The sequence below is a fragment of the Chenopodium quinoa genome, unplaced genomic scaffold, assembly GCF_001683475.1.
Source record: "Chenopodium quinoa cultivar QQ74 unplaced genomic scaffold, ASM168347v1, whole genome shotgun sequence".
Lineage (NCBI taxonomy): Eukaryota > Viridiplantae > Streptophyta > Magnoliopsida > Caryophyllales > Amaranthaceae > Chenopodium > Chenopodium quinoa.
This window is the reverse complement of record NW_018742651.1, coordinates 4554376-4571605: the sequence shown is the minus strand read 5'-3', so window position 1 is coordinate 4571605 and position 17230 is coordinate 4554376. Positions and strand designations below refer to the sequence as shown.

Here is a 17230-nt window from a genome sequence, read left to right as displayed (position 1 = left end):
TTAAACAAATATCTCCTCTACTTATAAATAGTTGCATCACTTAAAATTTTATATCTCAACTTTTGCTATTAAAGGCTTGTTCTTTTCAGATTATTTTCCGTTCATTTTAGTTTTTAATTTTCTTCTCTCACAAACTATTCAGTTCAACTCAGTTCACTTAATCAGAACAAGACCTAACTTCTTCAATCAATCGATAATTTTTACAAATGAATTTAATATTTTACAATAGAAATTAAAACTACGGAGTAATTCACTACATTATTGTTTATAAACTTTTATTTATATAAATTATTTAAGCAGGGACTAAGCTATGGGTTTTTTGGCAGGAGCCCCGACCCCCCTATAGCCTAAAAATTTTCATTGAAGATTAGTCATTAACGTTTTTTTTTTTTTTTTCCTTCTGGGTGAAGTGTAATGTTGAGTCTTACCTCATGTTTTCTTAATTTCGCCTCTGTTAATAAGTCAAAACGTATAACTTCTTGTCTACTATTCCATATTTACTTAACATAGATAGTACTACAATTGAGAACTGAAAATATTACCTCATCCCAAAACCGAAATCGTGTGCTGTATGCCTGTATGTAACAACTTGATCGACGTCCTAACACTTTCAGTCGTCATGCTTGACTTTTCAATATTTGATATTTCCATCATCTTTATCATAACTCACTCACACGTAATATCAATTAATTTCCCTATTGAGTATTGAACTATTTACTTCCCCTAACACCTTTTATAACATAATTATCCACTTCTTAATCATAATCAACTCCTTAATTTTCCTCTACTTGATAACTTCAATGGCTACCTTCTCCCACCACCACCTCCTCCTCATTTTCTCTCTCCTCACCGTCACCTCCGCCGCTCCCTCGTTCCGCCCAAAAGCCCTAGTCCTCCCCGTCTCAAAAGACCCTTCTACACTCCAATACACAATCAACCTCACCCAAAGAACCCCTCCTGTCTCCGTCCCAGTAACCCTCCACCTTGGCGGCCCATTCTTATGGGTTGACTGCGATCGAAACTACGTTTCCTCCACCTACCGCCCTGCTCGATGCAACTCCGCACAATGCTCACTCGCCGACTCTAAGTCATGCGGTTCTTGCAACTCACCCCCTAGGCCCGGGTGTAACAACAACACCTGCGGCCTTAGCCCCGAAAATCCTTTCATTAACACAGCCACCATAGGCGAGCTCGCCTCCGATGTGGTTCAACTCACCTCCACCGACGGCTCAAACCCAGGCCGAGTCGTTTCAGTACCCAACTTCTTCTTCACTTGTGGTCCCACTTTCTTGTTAAAAGGCCTAGCAAAAGGAGTCCAAGGTATTGCAGGGCTAGGGAGGACTAAAATCTCTCTTCCTTCACAATTCTCCTCAACTTTCAGTTTTGTTAGAACACCACCAGAATTTGTTGATTAGAGAATTGATCTTGGATGTAACACGACGAGGGCACCAGTAGAGCGACAAAATATGGTGTGAAATCGCTACTAGAATTCCATTAATCAATACAAGCTTCCCTGGTTGATTCAGAGAAACAAACTTCCAAGAGAAGATTTTCTTTTGAATTTTCTCTAGGAGGCAATTAAACTTAGAGCTTGTCCTACCATCAACATCCATTGGACAACCAAGGTAGATCCCTAACTCCTTGCAGCTTTTGACTCGAATAGGCTGCCTCATTAGTCGAACAAAACGAGCTGGCGTATTAGGGCTAAAAAGGACTGCCGATTTGTTTTCATTAATAACCTCCCCTGAAAGAAGACAGAATTGATCCAAAACATTTTTTACACACCTACAGGAGGTTGGCGTTTCCTTGAAGCACAAGAGCGCATCATCTGCGAAGAAGAGGTGATTAATTGGGGGGCAGTTCTGGCTAGCTTGATACCCTGTATCACCTTCGATTCTTGGAGTGGGCATAATTTCCTTGAAAGGACCTCCATTACCAAGATGAAGAGGTAAGGTGATAGCGGATCCCCTTGGCGAAGCCCAGCTCTTGGTGTGAAAAAACTTGTTGGTTCACCATTCACCAGGACTGCATAAGAAACTGTTGAGATGCATTGCAAAATCCAGCGTATCCAAGTCCCCGGGAAATTCATTTTTTCCAGGATGATTTTTATCAAATCCCAGCTAACTCGGTCATAGGCCTTACTTAGGTCGATCTTTAGAATGCCCTCAAAACAGCCCCCTTTCTTTCTTCTTTTTACTACAGAGAGGATTTCGTGGGCTATGTAACAATTATCAATCATAAGCCGTCCTGGGATAAAGGCATTTTGAAGATCTCCTATTAAATCAGGGAGGATGTGTTTAAGTTTGTTAACTAAACATTTGGAAATGATTTTATAGAGGGAATTACAAAGGCTGATGGGGCGAAATTCCTCGACTTTTTTTGGTTGGTTGACTTTTGGGATGAGGGTTATATAGGTGCGATTTGTTTCTTTGAGCATATAACCCGTATTGAAAAAGTGTTGGACTCCCCTGATCACATCCTTCTGGATAGCGGCCCAATTTTGTTAAAAAAAACATTGGTGGGCTTCCATCTGGGCCCGGAGACTTGAGTGGATGTGGGTCAAAAGCTACATTCTTGATTTCCTCTCTTGAGAAAGGCTTTGAAAGCCAATCTAGATGGGCTGGTGAAAGAGTTGGGAGATTCCCCGTCCATTCATCTCTCAGTTTGCTTGCTTCCTCGGACTGGGCTTGCTGGTCCATAGGCCCATCAAAGAGAGATTTGAAGTAGGCTAGGAATTGGGCTTTAATTTCTTGGCTACTATTGATCTAGTTGCCATGTTCGTCTTGGATCACCCTTATTTCATCTTTCAGGGATCTTTGTTTTACACTTTTGAAGAAAAAGGACGTAGGTTGATCACCCAACGAGTCCCATTTCGATTTTGCTCGTTGCCTCCAGTACCATCACCTAAATGAGGCTTCATCCTCAAGTTGTTTCCTGTTAGATATTTCCTCACCTTGGTCCAAGTCCGTTATTAAGGACTCTTCTTGTTGTTGCTCCTCCAATTTCGATTTTAACTCCTGCCAGTTAAGGCCCATGAAGGCTCCTTTCTTGCTAATACACCAATCTCTAATGCCATTGAGACAATGTTTCAACTTCCTTTGGGTTTTATATAGCGGTGATCCGAAAACTTGCATTCTCCAGGCGGAATCAACCAAGTCTTCTATCTCCTTCAATTTAAGGCTCCACGCTTCCATCTTGTATGGTGTCTTCCTTGTGGCATCTTTAGGTTGCACTTCCAATATAATGGGCGCATGATCCGAGAAAACTATTGGAAGATTCCAGATTATAGCATTTGGGAATGACAATTTCCACATATTATTTGCGTAGGCCCTATCCAATTGTTCATAAATGGGATCATCCACTTTATTGTTACACCATGTGAATTTTAGGCCAATTGATTGAAGTTGAATTAGTTTGTTCTCTAGTTTACATGGCAAGAAATATGATAGACCATTCACTAACTCACGTCCTCCTAGTTTTTGGTCTATTGATTCAAGTTGGTTAAAGTCTCCAATGAGGATGTAACTTCCTTTATGAGATTAATTGCATGAGGTTGCCTATCATGGTCCACACCTCTTCGCGGCTTGAGATATAGAGACTACCATACACACAAGCGAGGTAATACAAAACGCCATCAACTAGAGTTATATTACACAGGATAACATTCGGACGTACTACAATGACATCTACTACCACTCTATCCGATCAACAGAGGAACATACCTCCTTTGTTGGCTACTGCATCATACCCAGTACTATTCTTAAAGCCTTTTCTACTGAAAAAAGGAGCTAAAGACTTGACACAACACTTAGTTTCACTAAGAAAAATAAAGTCAACGTTAAACCTAGCCGCTAAGATCATCACTAAGGGGAAAACCGGGGAGCTATGATCACTCGCTCCCCTCCAATTCCAACTGATGCAACTCATTTTCCATCCAGAGGCTATGGGCCAGCCGTGCCGTCAATTGGTGACTTCATAGGTCCTGTACTACTGACCTCATCATCAGAATCAATGGTATCCTCTCGAACCACCACTCTTAGCACTTGAATCCTTGTTGGTAGGTTGGCAGCACCTTCCAGATCCTCCATCTTTTCCCATAAATCATCTTCCCTACTAACCCCAAACTTACACCTCTTTACTTCCCCTTGACTCATGCATTCCTCCATCTCCTCCCCTGATCTCCCCTGCTTCTGCTTAGAGCTGGATGAACCCTTAAGGTTCCAGGTGAGATAGAGCGATTTGTCTTCTGGGATGTCCTTAGCCACTCCGGAGCTCCATTGCTTCTTTCTCGGACCCTCTTCTGAGAATCTTCTACCCCTCCTTCGTTTGTATAGTATCTTGCGCTGTTCATGCGAGTAGAAATCCAGTTCAAAGTCCGACGATTCCTGGCTGGAGGTTAGTTCGTTCGATCTTACCCAGATTCAGAAGAGACTCCATTGAGCCTGAAGAGATGGAGGATGGGGTAGTGTTGAATGATTCCACAGAGATTGGAGAGTTTGGAGGGCTTACATCTGCCTTCACCAGTGGGAGGGAGAATTTTGAAGAACTAGAATAATCCGGCTGCATGGGTCCTTTCTGTTTAGGCCATTTGTGAGCCGGGTTTTTAGAAGAGGAATTTGCACAGAAAAACTTACGGGTAAAGTTGGATTCTGCTATCAGAGAGTTTAGTGAAGTGTAACCATGAGACACTTGTGAAGCACGGAAGGTTTCAATCTCCTCTTTGTTCGCCATAAAGAGGGGGAATGCAAATTCGAGCTCTCTAATGAGGGGGTCAATAAGGATATTCTTTGGTCGAAAAGGGTCAAGGAGAGGGTTAAGAGTATACACTCTATCAGTGGGTAGAAGGGAAACTTTATAGTCACTATCAATTTCCATTTTTGAAGTAGACATAGTGAAGGGGAAGTTGATAGTTGGCTGTTTGGTTGAAAAAGGTAATATGTTATTAAAGGAAGATATGATGGGGTTATTGGGCGAAAAAAGTGGGGGATAAACTTCATGTTGTAGGGAATAAAGAGGGAGTTCAAACGAGTTCAACTTTGAGTAGTCATCAATGCAGGTGGGTGGGATGGTAGGAAGGGAGAAGTAATTAGAGCAAGGAAATGAAGAGGTAGGAAAATTACTATCTGAAGTAAATTTCCCCCCAGAGGAGTGAACAGAGTGCCAGCGTGGAGCCATTTTGTGTCTCGAGGCAAAGGAGTTAAAGGGTTGACAGACTTTCCATGGATATTAGGCCAAGTCAAACATACAAACAAGTCAAGTTTAGGGGGGGTGGACTGATGCACTAATAAATAGGAAGTTGGAATAGTAGAAGGTGGTTGAGTACCTGGACTTGGTTGAGAACGGTGTAGCACGGGTTGCGAGGAGTTGTGCTCCTCCATTGTTGCGCCATTGTATCCCAATTTCCGGTTGTCTTGCACGGATTCCGGGGATGACCAACCTGTGCATAGTTTTCTCTTTTTTCGCTCAATTGAACTGGAATGAGTAGCTGAACCAGATCGAGTACACCAATTTGTAGCATATTTCCTCTTTTGTTCTGTACGGATGAGGGGCTTCATGATGTCTTTCCATATCGAAATTCTTCCCCCTTTAGATTGGAGGGAAGGAATAATAATAGGAGTCAGATCATCTAAGCCTCGCCTAGCTCGGATTGAGGATTTTTCTAATTGCAGACGATTGTCTCTTTTGTCTTCATCACATGGGGGATGGATCTCTATCCCTGGATTTTGCTTCTTGTTTGAATCATTCTCACCCCGAACATCCTCCTTATCATTGGTAGGGCTGTGCACGGTGCTGTTTGGTGCGGTTTGGATCTCAAACCGCACCAAACCGCAAAATTGCGGTTTGTGATTTTTTCAAACCGCACCAAACCGCACCGCAAAATACGGTTTGGTGCGATGCGGTTTGCGGTTTTTCCATAATTTTTTTACCTCACAAATAATGATTATTTGCTAATCTTATGTTATGAAATTTTTACTTAGAAACTGTACAACTATGCAAATAATTCAATAAAGAAGTAGTGCTTTACTTCAATGTTAATTGTGACCCAGTAACATGCCAAGGCAAACATGGAGCAAAATCATTAAGTAAACCACAACCACTCCATTACAACTCCAAAGCACAAGAAACGGAGAGTAATAAGAAAGGAAAACTTTGGTTTTCTTAATAATGACCCACACAATTCAGTACATATAAATACAATATAAGAGTCTTATTTCCATATAAGAGTCTTTGCATTAAATTGAGGTTTGCGGTGCGGTTTGGCTTGAAATTTTCTTGAAACCGCACAAACCGCAAAACTGCGGTTTGGTCAAATTTGAAAACCGCACCGTAATTTCCAAACCGCAAACCGCACCAAACCGCAAAATTGCGGTTTGGTTTGCGGTTTGGTGCGGTCTAGACCGTACTCTGCACTGCCCTAATCATTGGAATGGGCATCCTCTGTTCTCTTTCTTACTCTATTTCTAGGCCCTGGATCTCCAGAGCTTGGTGGACCATCCGAGGACGAGGACGAGGAGCCTTGGTGCGTCCTACTCTGTTGACTATTTGAGCTGTCATTCCCTGGGGAGTTCTGGAAGGGTGTATATTCAGACGAAGCTGATGTCGGGGTTGGATGGGGGTACACCCTGAGATTGACCCTCGCTGTTCTGAAGCGCTCTACATCAGGAAATCCCATAATTTTCTTTGAATAGAGAGGGTTTTGAGATCTGGCTATGAGCAAGTCATAATTCAGCCCACACAGTCCCCTTATCCTATAGCTAACTTCTCTATGAGCCAAGTGAGTTGGAATCCTACAGTGAGGCTGTCTATGGCCAATTCTACCACATCCATGGCAGAGTAAAAAAACTCCTTCATATCTTAACAAGATCCAGATAGCTTTCTCAGGAGTCATCTCATAATAGAAGCCTGGCACGAGTGGTTTTTGGATATTGACCACCACTTTTGCTCTCATTAGACAATGAGGCCTATCATCAAGTGAGGGTTGATCAAATCTTATGATCCTACCTACTCTCTCAAGTATTCTCCTTGTAACCTGGGGCTGGCATTCCTCTGCAGGTAGTCCTTCCACTCTAATCCAGATTGCTATTTCTGAGAAATCCAAGTCCAGAATGCTCATGCCCATTTGCCATGCCTTGAAGGCGATCATTGCTCCTTTGTAAGGAGCTGCTCCAATGGACAATAGATTGCCTCTATCATCCCAAGATGTACAGAAGAAAAAGAAGAGGTCCTTAGCATGACTTGCCTTTTGAACAATTATAGCTGAATTCGTTTTCCAAAACAAATCAACCCAGTTTTGGATTTGAATTTCTGAGAACACTCGATCATCTATCACCTTCCCTACAACTGCAAGACTATATTTTTCTACATCCTCCGGGTAGTCGTGGGACTGTTTTGGGATTCCAATTCCCATTCTGTTAAGAACTGATTGAGTGCACTGATGATTCATGGTTGGGATTTAGATCAGTATGAAAAATAGAGTTGAAAAAAGAGTTACTGTTTAGACGGTTACTCTAGTGTTTTCCTAGAGAAAGGGACACTCTCTAAGTGTTAGAGAGAGAATAGTGCACTTTCTGGTTTGGAATTAAGGAAACCGAAAGTAAACAAAACAAGCAAAAAGCACCAAAAAAGCTAGACTAAACTATGTCTAGATTTATGAAAAATACAATCATGTGAAATATTGTTAGATTTAATTTGTCTAATGTGATCAAATTTTATACTCCGTATATTAAATTTTAGTTATTGGTATATAATTAAATTTATGGAAATTGATAAACATAGCCTTAACGGAAATATTGAGGATAAATTTACATTAAGATATCAATAAATTTACATTAATTACACCAATCTACGCGTAATTTTGTCATGAATTCCCAACTTAATTCTATTTTAGAAAGTATATTTAATGCTTATATCTATCCCTAATGGCTACATATATCATTACCTCCTATATTATAGATGAAAAATATAATTAGAACTCAAAACTAAATTCGTCTTAAAACTATAAAAACCACAAATAAGAACATTGTTTAGGGCACATGAAGTACAAAACGAAGATAAATTCGGTCCTAAATTGATACTTCATAAAAAGTAGGAAAATTTTTCTGGAAGGGACTTATATCTTCAATCTTTTTTCTGGAAGGACCTTATATATTCAAAGTTGTCTAAAAGGACCTTATAAATATGTTTTGTTGCCTAGAGGGACCTTGACGCCGGATTCCGGTGTTTAACTTTTTTCTCCGGCGTTGATCAGTCACGTGACTATCACGTGACTTTAAAAAATCATCCTCCCTCTTATTTTTTTCCCTTTTCCCTCTAATTCACATTCTCTCTCTTCTGTTCCCCCTAAATTTTTCCCCAAATTTTTCCTGATCAGAGTTCTATGAACACCTTCCTTGCTCCTCATCATCTTGTTCTTCAAGTTCTCATGTTCATCAATCAACATTCTCTTCTCATTTTCCATACAAGCCACCTTAGCCTGCAAAACATTCATATATGTAGCCAATCTTTGTTTTTCAGATAGTAGAACATTAGCTACATCCTTCTGCCACTCCAAAATATCTTCATCAACAGCCCATTCAAAGTAGTCACAACCCTTCTCCCATGTCTCGAAATTATTAAATTTGCAAGCTTTAAATCTTTTGCCTGGATTTTCATGAGTCCATGAAGTCCTTTGCGCAAGAGGAAGACCACAATTGCACTTTGATAACTTCCTTTTAGTCGAAACATCCTTCAACAACCAAAAAAAATGATTTCAGACCAATTGAGTTATAAACCCTGATTTCCAAACAACTAAACTTAGGCTTAAAACAATGGGATTGGGAAAAAAAAACGTAAGAATTGTTCTCACATGATGCGAAAAGGACTTAATCAAACGCTGCTTGCTTGTATTTCTTCGAAAATTAAGGAAATCAAATTGATTAGATTTAGCCAGCTTGTTTCGCGAGGAGAGAGAAACAATTTGGGTAAAAATTTAGGGGGAACAGAAGAGAGAGAATGTGAATTGGAGGGAAAAGGGAAAAAAAAGAGGGAGGGTGATTTTTTAAAGTCACGTGATAGTCACGTGACAGGTCAACGCCGGAGTAAAAAGTCAAACACCGGAATCTGGCGTCAAGGTCCCTCTAGACAACAAAACATACTTATAAGGTCCTTTTAGACAACTTTGAACATATAAGGTCCTTCCAGACAAAAGAGTGAAGATATAAGTCCCTTCCAGACAAATTTTCCTAAAAAGTACTCCCTCCGTCCCTTAATACAATGCCTCTTTTGAGCATTTTTTCCTCACATAATAAAGAGAAAGATGCATTGTATTAAGGGACGGAGGGAATATTTATTAAACTTATTTTGTTACAAAATTAAAAAAGCTTTTAACTCACACAAAGTGTTATATGTGGCTGGTCACACCGTATGGCCAGCCACTATAGGGGTTACTTTGCTAGTGTAATTAGGGTTACTTGGTCAGTGTTAAAGGGTATAACATTGTTATAGAGTTACTCGGTCAATGTTAATTATGTTATAGGGGTTACTCGGTGGTATTATAGAGGTTACTTAATCAATGTTATAGGAGTTACTTTAAGTGGCCACACGGTGTGGCCGGCCACACACAAGACGGGTTGTCAAAAGATATTCTTGGTGCACGTATCTCCGTACCTCCAATATTGGATAAATCATGTACTGCAATTGTAACCCAAGCACACCCAAGACTTTTCCACAATCTATAATTCAATCATATATTTTATCAATAAAAAATCGTCATCATAAAAAATAAATAAGTTGGACCTACATACAGCCCATAGAACTCACAACAAACGCAAGTGAAACTATCAAAGCGTAAGTTAGTTGACCACTTCACTCATAGTACCTTAAACAAGTTGCCACATTTTGAAAATTCTTATCATACGTAGGACAAAACTCCAAACCAATTTTGCCTTACGGTAGGACCGCCAATGCCTATCCACACACGCTATAAATATAAATGCACAACCCCTTTTACACTCACTCTCATATTCCACTACACCATGACTTCCTATTTCAAACACTACCTCTTAACCTTTTCCCTCCTCATCAATCTAATCTCCACCACTTTTGCCGCCTCGGCCTTCCATCCCAAAGGCCTACTTTTCCCGGTCTCTAAGGATGCTTCAACCCTTCAATACATAGTCAAAACCACTCAAAGAACACCCTCCAAATTCGTACCCTTAACACTCGGCCTTGGATCTCCATTCTTATGGCAAGATTGCGATAAAGGCTATGTCTCCTCCACCTACCACCCTGTTCCTTGTAACTCCTCCCAATGTACTCTAGCCGGTTCTACAGCCTGTGGTACTTGCAACTCACCCCCTAGGCCTGGGTGTAACAAAAACACCTGCGGCCTCTCCCCTGAGAACCCCTTCACCAACACCGCCACCAGTGGTGAGCTTGCCACTGATGTGGTACGAATCAACTCCACCGATGGTGCAAACCTCGGTAGAGTTGTCACCACACCAAACTTTCTCTTTAGTTGTGCACCCACCTTCTTACTAAAAGGCCTAGCAAAAGGTGCCCAAGGTGTTGCTGGATTTGGAAGGACTAAAATCTCCATCCCATCTCAACTTACCTCCGCTTTTAATCTACCAAAAAAGTTTGCCATTTGCTTAGCCTCTTCCGTTAGTGATGAGGGTGTGATATTCTTCGGCGATGGTCCTTACACACTTTACCCTGCACCAGTTGTTACTGCGGCGTCTCTTTCATACACCCCACTTTTGGTTAACCCATCCTCCACTTCCGACTACTATATAGGAGTAACATCCATCAAAATCGAAAACACCTCAGTTCCGATAAACAAAGCTTTATTATTAATAAATAAAGGAAAAGGCGGTACCAAGATCAGCACAGTTCACCCTTACACCATCATGGAAAGTTCTATCTTCAACGCTGTAAGCTCCTACTTTCACAAAGAACTCAAGAAAGAGTACATGAAATATGATGGATATAATGCAACAATAGTAAAGGCGGTCGCCCCGTTTAAATTATGTTATGATAGAAGCACACTGTTAATTACTAGGCCAGGAGTTGAGGTACCTACTATAAAACTGGTGTTGCAAAGTGAGAAAGTCGAGTGGGCGATAAACGGATGGAACTCAATGGTGACGGTAAAGGATAATGTAATGTGTTTCGCTTTTGTAGATGGCGGAAAGAACACAGAGACATCAATAATATTAGGAGGTTATCAGTTGGAAGATAATATAGTGCAGTTTGATCTTGCTAAGTCTAGGCTTGCGTTTCATTCGTTTTATCTGGAGAGTAGATGTTCCAATTTCAACTTTACTATAGCATAAGTTATTTAAGATCAAATGTGATCTTGGGACTTATAGATGTATTTTAAAGTTATATATATATATATATATATATATATATATATATATATATATATATATATATATATATATATATATATATATATATATATATGAATCCAATAAAGTTAAGTTGAATCGAAGAAATATTATAGGTTTAAGGCTTTGATCGGCGGATATATGAATCCAATAAGTTTAAGTTAGATCATATTGAAGAAATTTTACTACCTCCGTTACATATTATCACCACAAGATATTATATCAAAAAGGGCAATTTAAATCGCCCTCTTAGGTTCAAATTTCGCCCTATTAGGCAAAGAGGGCGATTTTAAAATCGCCCCCAAGTCGCCCTATTAGCTTCAAAGGGCATACAAAATTTTTGCCCTCTTTGTTAAATATCAAAGAAGGCAAAAAATTTCGCTCTCTTTGCTCTAAAATTAGAGGGCAAAGCTAAAATTTCGCTCTCTTTGCTCTAAAATTAGAGGGCAAAGCTAAAATTTCGCCCTCTTTGCTCTATTATAGAGGACGAAAACTAAATTCGCCCTCTTTGCTTTGAAATAGAAGGGCGAAAGTAAATTTCGCCCTCTTTGCTCTGTAATAAAAGGGCAATTATGTGAGGAATAAATGCTAGAAGTATTATCTTGTTGTAATTTAACAATATATTTGTTTTTTTTTTTTTAAAAAAAAAAATTTGCATACCCTAATTCCAATAAATCAAACATTAATTATTAGGGCCCAATTTATAAGTTCGCCCATAGGCCACCAATGTCTCAGAAACGGGGCTGTATATGAGAGTAAGCTGTAAGGAGCTTATTTTAACTTACCTAAGGAGCTTAGATAAATAAATTCATTGCGTAGGAGGTTTAAATCACCATTATTTTTTTCAATCAAATAACACATTTTTTAGCTAGACTTCCTAGCTCACTCCCATATTTAAAAAAAAAAAACCTTAATAAACGGATCCATATAGACTTAGATCAGATGTGTGAAACATAAACTTAACTTGACTGACCTGATATAATCTGACCCGAAAAAAGTCGGATACATATTTCAACTCATATGAACATAATAATATAAAATGACTCATCTTTGAAATAGACATAATTGAAGCTCACCAAACCCGACCCAACTACCCCAAGTTAACACCTCTATGCATTGCGATCTTTGCGCATGCACTTGTCTTATCTAGTACCACTGTTACATATTAGTTGCTACTTTGGAAATATCGAAAAAATTCCTAACTTACAACTAATACGTCACGAATATGGTAATGTACTTCTACATATCATCGTCTCATATTATAAGTTACAACTAATATGTTGCGAATGTGGTAATGTACTTCTACATATCATTGCTTCATATTATTTAATTTGCACCTTTTTTTCATCTTCAATAGTGTCAAATTAGTTGTACTTTCAACTATCACTTATGAAATGAAATTGACTTGTTGTTAACTTCTAATGTCTCTTTCACTTTACTTTGAACCCAGTAGTTAATTATGATAATATAACACCCCGTATCTAAATAAAATAAAAAAAATAAAAACATAACAAAATTCCACATCTAGTTTCCTCTATCTATAATAAAATTTAGGCCTTGTTTTGGAGTTAGTTGTTAGTTGTTAGAGATTAGTTGATTGAGTTAGCTGCTTTGACTAGCTGATTGTGATAGTTTATTTGACTAACTAATTATATCAGCTGTTTGTGTAAAACTGTTTGATAAGTAGCAGCTAGCTCTTTAAAAGATAAAATAACCAAAAAGCTCAAGATGTGTTTGGTAACCAGCTTATTTAAGCAAAATTAGTTTATTTGACCAATATTAGCTTATTAACTAATATAAAGTGTTTGGTGGAAAACTTATTTAAAGAGCTTATTCCACTAAATAAGCTCTTTTACAAAAAGCTCCTAAAAAGAGCTTTTTCAAATAGTTTATTCAATTTATTATGATGAAATGACACTTATACCTTCATTTACTTTAAAATCCTTTATGAACGACCTACCTCATAATTAGCTTATTGATCATTTCACATACTTAATCAGCTTTAAACAACTAGCTATTTACCAAACACTTTTATACAATCAACTAAAAAAATAAGTTAGTCAACTCAGTTAATACAGTCAGATAGTCAAAATCAACTAACACAATCAGTTTCAGCTTTTAGCTTTAAGCTTTTCACCAAACAGGGCCCTAATATGAGCTTTTATAAAAAGAGCTTTTTTTTATTCCAAAACTCTCTTCCAAACCTCTAGCTACCAAACACCCTAAATAGCTTTTTGAGTTGGTTAAACCTCTTTTTCCTCCCAAACCTCTCTTTTTCCCTCAAACCTCTAACTCCCTAATACCCCCATAATTACACTATCCACCAACACTAAGAAAATAAAAAAATCTAAGCACATGCTTGGATCGGATTAGGGATAATATATTAAGAGGATAATTAAAGACAAACTAGGAAAAATATAAGTGACAAGAGATGTTGTGGTAAGACCTGGCAATCCTGACCCGAGTCGAATGATCCGACTCGAATGATTCAACCCGCTACCTAAAATAAACCCGAACTCAAACTAACCTATCCTGAAGTGGAGTTAATCCGAACGTGATCCGATGCTCGAAATGACTTGATTTGAAGTGACCCAAAACCCAAAAATAACCCTAACCCAATTTTCATTTGAATTATTGACTCGAATTGACCCTACTTGAAGTAACCTGATACCTAAACTGATTCTAGGGCTTCTTACTTTCTTAGGTAATAGGTACTCATCACCTTTTTTTTTTTTTAACAAATTTTACGTTATTTTCTAATTATTGTAAAAGTTATTATTGAAATAAAAGGAAATTTTCTTTATTTTTTTAAGTGACTTTATTTTTGGTGACTTGACCCAAATTTGACCTGATTCAATGCAAAATTGACCCAAAAATTGGTCCTAAAAATTGACTCGGTCGAATTGACCCGATCTTAACTGATATCACTAGATTAAACTCTTTGCAGTCACACTCACACCTTCACTATCTTCTCAATCCTCGTTTTCTACATTCACTTTATTTAGCTTAATCCAAGCATGCCATAAGAAGTAATGAGTATGAAAGTAACGAGATTAATCCAAGATGGATAAAGTATAGCATGGATGATTTGATAACACTATTGTCGGCGAAAACAGAGAATAGGGTACGAGTAGAGAACAAAAGGAGAGATCGTGACATATTATGTTTGTCAATGAACAGGAGTTTAAAGAAACGAAGCTTTAATTTTAGTTAAAGTTGTCGTAATCAGCAAAATTAAATGACTCACCTAAAAGACAATCGATTGCCATAAAAGCAGCGAAAGTCCTAGATCATTAGGCGGCACGTCAGGTTACCATATTTGACCATATTATAAGTCCTACGTAAGGCTCCACGTAATTACATTCTAATAATGCAATAATAATAATAAAATAAATCAATAATTCAACCAATACGGCAATACGCCAATACCCCATTTTGCCACACGCTATAAATAAACTTGTACAACTATCTCAATTTTGCACTCAAATTAATCATACTCATTCACCATGATATCCTCCTTCCAACACCACTTCATACTATTTTCTCTTCTCCTCCCCCTCATTGCCACCGCTTTCGCCACCACCTCCGTCCAACCCAAAGCCCTTCTCCTCCCTGTCTCTAAAGACGCCTCCACCCAACAATACATAGTCAAAACCACCCAAAGAACACCTTCCAAATCCGTGCCCTTAACACTCGCCCTTGGATCTCCATTCTTATGGCGGGATTGCGACAAAGGCTATGTCTCCTCAACCTACCGCCCTATTCGTTGTAACTCCGCCCAATGTACTTTAGCTGGCTCTACAGCCTGCAGTACTTGCAACTCACCTCCTAGGCCAGGGTGCAACAACAACACCTGTGGCCTCTTCCCAGAAAACCCCTTCACCAATACCGCCACCAGTGGTGAGCTTGCCTCAGATATCATCCGAATCAACTCCACCGACGGCTTAAACCTCGGTCCAGTCGTATCCACACCCAACTTCCTCTTCAACTGTGCACCCACCTTTTTACTAAAAGGCCTAGCAAAGGGTGTCCAAGGAATTGCCGGGTTCGGAAGGACTAAAATTTCTATCCCTTCTCAACTTACCTCCACTTTCAGTTTGTCTAAAAAGTTTGCCCTTTGCTTAACCTCTGATGTCACAAGTGTAGGCGTCATATTCTTTGGAAACGGCCCTTACAAACTCTACCCTGGACCTCTGTACGTCTCATCTTCATTTTCTTACACCCCTATTTTGAAAAATCCAACTACCTCATCCGATTACTATGTCGGAGTTTCGTCCATTAAAATCGGTGGCAGCCAAGTTCCAATCAACAAAGCCTTATTATCCATAAACAACAAAGGCAGGGGCGGAACTAAGTTCAGTACAGTTAACCCTTACACAATCATGGAAAGTTCTATATACAAATCAGTAATTTCTAACTTCGACAGTCAACTCAAGATACTATATCAACAAAGAGGTTATCCTAATGCTACACGGATCAAAGCTGTTGCCCCGTTCGAACTCTGCTATGATAGCAGCACGATTAGTTCAACAAGAGTAGGAGTCGAGGTTCCGAATATTGAGCTAGTGTTACAGAACGAGAAAGTGATGTGGACGATCTTTGCTTCAAATTCGATGGTTGGTGGATTGAAGGCGAACCCGAATGCGTTGTGTCTTGCCATTGTGGATGGCGGGAAGAACCCACCGGCATCGATTGTGTTGGGAGGATATCAGTTGGAGGACAATTTGGTGCAGTTTGATCTAGCAAAATCTATGGTTGGGTTTAGGTATTTAGTGAATGATATGACTAGATGTACAAACTTCAACTTCACTTCTGTTGCTTGAATTGAAGTAATTAAGCCAATAAGATGATACAGTATTATTTCTTCTATTGCTTGAGGTAAATTAAGTTATTAAGATGTTATAGTGTATTATTCCCTCATCAAATGAAAATGATCTTGTTAATTGTTCCATGTACTGTTAATGTAATACTCCATAATAAATAAAAATCACTTTGTATATTTATGGAAAATTTGTGTAAAAGGATTTTTTAAGTGATCGCTACTACCTTTTAAGTTGTACTCCCTCCATTTTTTTTATTTACATCACTTAGTGATGCTTTGAATTTTAGCAAGAGTAATATATATTGTGTGAGGGTAAATAATTTATTATAGTAAAAGTAAGATGAGACCTTGAAAGAGAAATTAATTATGTAGGAGACAATAGATATTTTTATTATATAAGTGGGGACCATAGAGGAGAGAGAAATAATAAAATACCTTTAGTAGGGTTTAAAGTAAAGAGAGAAAAATGACAAAATATTGTATGAAGTTACCAAATAGGAAGTGATGCATTTAAATTAAAAAAAAAACACTCATAAAAGAGAAGTGATGCATTAAAAAAAACGGAAGGAGTATTAATTATGTTGTGAGGGGGTACCAGGCTGAGTTTTCTGGGTGGTCAATGACAATTAAAGCTAGTCCTGTCACCTAATTAAAAGTAATTCTTAAAACCAGTAACTAAAATAGATAGGAAAGTAGGGTCGAATCCACAGGGAAACACTGTTCTTTTATTCCTAATAATTAATATAACCTAAATTATCAAGAAATGAGTAAGAATTTATATAAATTCATCTAAGATAACTAATTAAACTAAGCAAATAAAACTAAGAGAATATCCAATAAATAAAAGTGTAGGGCCTATGCTTACCAATAAATAATATTTCGGGATAAAAAACAAAAATCAATTATCAATGTATAAATTAACAAGATTATTATGGGGTTTCGCTATGTATTACAGTCACAAAATTAATTAAGCAGTATTAATTCGCATCTCTCGAATATTGATTTAATTAACCATTTATAAAGTAACCTGCCTATTAAA

At 38.4% G+C, this 17230-nt stretch overlaps 2 protein-coding genes across 2 annotated transcripts; both read left to right on the top strand.

Moving 5' to 3' along the window:
* Positions 1-285: 285 nt before the first annotated feature.
* On the top strand, positions 286-11370 carry LOC110722154 (basic 7S globulin-like). The gene is made up of 2 exons (XM_021901413.1): positions 286-1117; positions 10340-11370. The coding sequence occupies exons 1-2, from the start codon at positions 801-803 to the stop codon at positions 11310-11312; spliced, it is 1290 nt and encodes a 429-aa protein (XP_021757105.1). The 5' UTR covers positions 286-800; the 3' UTR covers positions 11313-11370.
* A 3445-nt stretch (positions 11371-14815) lies between these two features.
* LOC110722153 (basic 7S globulin-like) lies at positions 14816-16368 on the top strand. The gene has a single exon (XM_021901412.1). It carries the CDS (start codon positions 14876-14878, stop codon positions 16190-16192), a length of 1317 nt encoding a protein of 438 aa, XP_021757104.1. The 5' UTR covers positions 14816-14875; the 3' UTR covers positions 16193-16368.
* The last annotated feature ends 862 nt before the right edge of the window (positions 16369-17230 follow it).